The following is a 2,708-nucleotide window of genomic DNA, read 5'->3' on the forward strand; positions in this document are numbered from 1 at the left end:
GCGCAGATGTTACCTGTTAATTATGTCCTCAAGCTCTATAATACTGAAATTGATGAATGCTGCCCTCTATGTAAAAATGATGTTGAAACAGTGATGCCTCTGTTTATTCTCTGTTCGATTGCATCTCATATCTGGTTTGCTCTTTCTCTGCAACATTTAGGGTCTGCTTATAATGATTGGATTGAAGATATTTTTTTGTCTTGGTTTGATAAAACTCTTGGTGTTTCTCCTTATGATGTGGGCTATCTAAGTATTGGTGCTATTGTCTTATGGTCTGTCTGGAAGCTGAGATGCGATGTAGTGTTTAAAAATGTGCAGATCAATCTTGATAGAATAGTGCTGGATGTTAGAGGGCTTATTAATACATATATTGCTCCCCCTCTGCCTCATAATGCAGTTAGAATGGATGTTACTTTTCAAAGGAAGGACTTTGATTATATTATGTTCATGGATGGTTCCTTTAAAAACTTTAACATGGCTGTTGGTATTATACTATGTGATATTGCAGGAAGAATAAAGAGACTTAGAGCGGATTTTGGACTGTTTTCAAGTGATGTTGGTGCTGAGACAACTGCGCTAATTTTGGCTATCTCTTGGGCAAGATATATAAATCTTTCTAAAGACCTTTTTGTAAGCGATTATCTTCAAATGGTAGATTTTTTGAATGAAGGCAATGGTGTTCTGTATTGGCGGTGTCTTGATCTCTTAGAAGATTGTCGAATTTCCCTTTCTAGTAGTTTATCTTGTAAGGTTGTATATATTAAGCGTCTTAAAAATAAGTTGGCGGACAGACTTGCGCGTAGGGCTAGCAAGTTTAATTTGAAAAACATTTGGAATTCTTCTCCTCTTTTCTTGGATGGTATTCTGAGGGAAGTATCCCAAAATGAAGTTTGTAATGGTCTTTTCAGTTAATGAAATAGTGTCTTTCTCGGCAAAAGAAAGCATAGTGTTTCCTCAACCTAGTTTAAAATATTTTTTTTTTAATATCAACAATGGATCTTGTTTCGTAGAGATTTTCGAGCCCTTTCTGAATATATAAAATTTTTATTAAAATCCGACTTGAATTTTTGAAGTTACGACATCTATCGCGATTAATTTTAAATTGGAGAGAGAAAATAAATATAAGAGAGAAAATGATATAATAAAGAATAAAGTCTAAAATAAAGGGTATATATGACTAAATTATCTTGTGTCCTTTTCACCCAGACCCATATTTTACTTGTCCTCTACTCCCATATTTTTTGGGTTTTGGTCATATGACCCATTATCCGGAATGCGGAAAATGGGTCATTTGTCCAAATATTTTTTAAACATGGTTCAAATGGACGAGTAAAAACTAGTATGAGTGAAATGGACACCAAAAAATAGCAAGGATGAAACTGGATTCATCCTGACATTAACTTAAAAAATAACAAGGATGAAACTGGATGCATCCTGATGTAAATTAAAAATAAGAAAAAGTATTTGAAAATGGGTAGGATGAAACTGTTTACATCCAGACTATTTTTTTCATTTTTGTCCATTTAAACAGTATCAAAATCTAAGTGTCCTTTTCACCCAGAAATTGTTGATTTTGATCTTTTTAACCAATTTTGTGTAATTAATATATACTAGAAACAACAACGAATGACTTTGGCTTATATTCATACGCCTTCAAACATATGGATAACGAAAAACAGTAAAACACTAAACACACTTGTGTGCATGCACATTATTTAGATATAAGATAACGGAAGTAGATCCTCTGTTGAGTTCATATTATTGCCGATCTTTTCCATCAATCCAAATTTATTTGAGAAGCGCAAATGTGAGAGTTCAAATCATCGATGCTCGATTGGAAGAAACCTAGATAACTAATAGGAACCGGGGAATCTTCGTTAATTTTCTCGTAATCAATAGTCCAACTCACAATACTCCCATGTCCATTAGCCTTTGGTTTAACTACAAGAATTGAATCAAACTTTTTGTACGACTTCATGACGTCTCCTCTAACGGAACTGTGACAGATTGTCCTTGTTTCATCATTGTATGTTGTTTTCTCATGGACAAATTCCTTTCTACCCTCTGTGTGCACAACCATAATATAAACACGCAATAATAGTAAGAAATTGATGTTAAACGCGCAATATGTGAACAAAGTAAGAAAGTTCGTCAACAATTTTTGTGCTCTGAATCACTATATACAAACACATACCATGAATATAGTCCCAGTGCTTGACACATCCCGAAGTATTCCCATGTCCCTGAACAACTTTGACGGCGGAGAAAACATGTGGTATTGCTTTCGGAACGTCTTCATGTTGCTTAAACATTTCATAGTATTTGTCAGCATTGCAGTTAACCTCCGATTCGGTTACTAGCTTCCCTACTAAACCAGAGATGGTATGATGTTGGGCCATTTTCGATATTTGCTATTGGTTGTTGGTTTAGTATATGGGTGATTTTGCAAAACAAAGAAAGATAGATACTCAACGGAGCTTAATGAATTGATCTCGGCCGAATGAGTATGAGATTATATAGAAGGTAAAGCATTGATGAATTGATAAGAAGCTGATGACATTGTGTGCTGTAGTTTGTTTCTGTACTCCCGAGTATGGGCATCTTACTGCCTTCTCCTCGTGACATGTGGCAAGATTAATAAATATGAAAGAGAGAACGTTAATCTTATGCCGACAATAATCAGTTGTTGACATTATCTTTTTTTTATT

General features: G+C 34.6%; 1 protein-coding gene across 1 annotated transcript; it reads right to left on the bottom strand.

The window, feature by feature from the left end:
• Positions 1-1,586: 1,586 nt before the first annotated feature.
• Positions 1,587-2,460, bottom strand: LOC113278355 (major latex protein 15-like). The gene is made up of 2 exons (XM_026527216.1): positions 2,195-2,460; positions 1,587-2,064 (listed from the first exon to the last, which is right to left on the bottom strand). Exons 1-2 carry the CDS (start codon positions 2,397-2,399, stop codon positions 1,778-1,780), a joined length of 492 nt encoding a protein of 163 aa, XP_026383001.1. The 5' UTR covers positions 2,400-2,460; the 3' UTR covers positions 1,587-1,777.
• Positions 2,461-2,708: the final 248 nt, after the last annotated feature.

Source organism: Papaver somniferum, chromosome 5 (genome assembly GCF_003573695.1).
Source record: "Papaver somniferum cultivar HN1 chromosome 5, ASM357369v1, whole genome shotgun sequence".
Lineage (NCBI taxonomy): Eukaryota > Viridiplantae > Streptophyta > Magnoliopsida > Ranunculales > Papaveraceae > Papaver > Papaver somniferum.

What these genes read in the sequence shown, in the direction of transcription:
- LOC113278355 (XM_026527216.1), bottom strand. Translation starts at nt 2,399, where the DNA reads ATGGCCCAACATCATACCATCTCTGGTTTAGTAGGGAAGCTAGTAACC. An exon ending in GCACTGGGACTATATTCATG is followed by an intron (nt 2,065 to 2,194) that starts GTATGTGTTTGT and finishes TTGTGCACACAG; the next exon opens with AGGGTAGAAAGGAATTTGTC.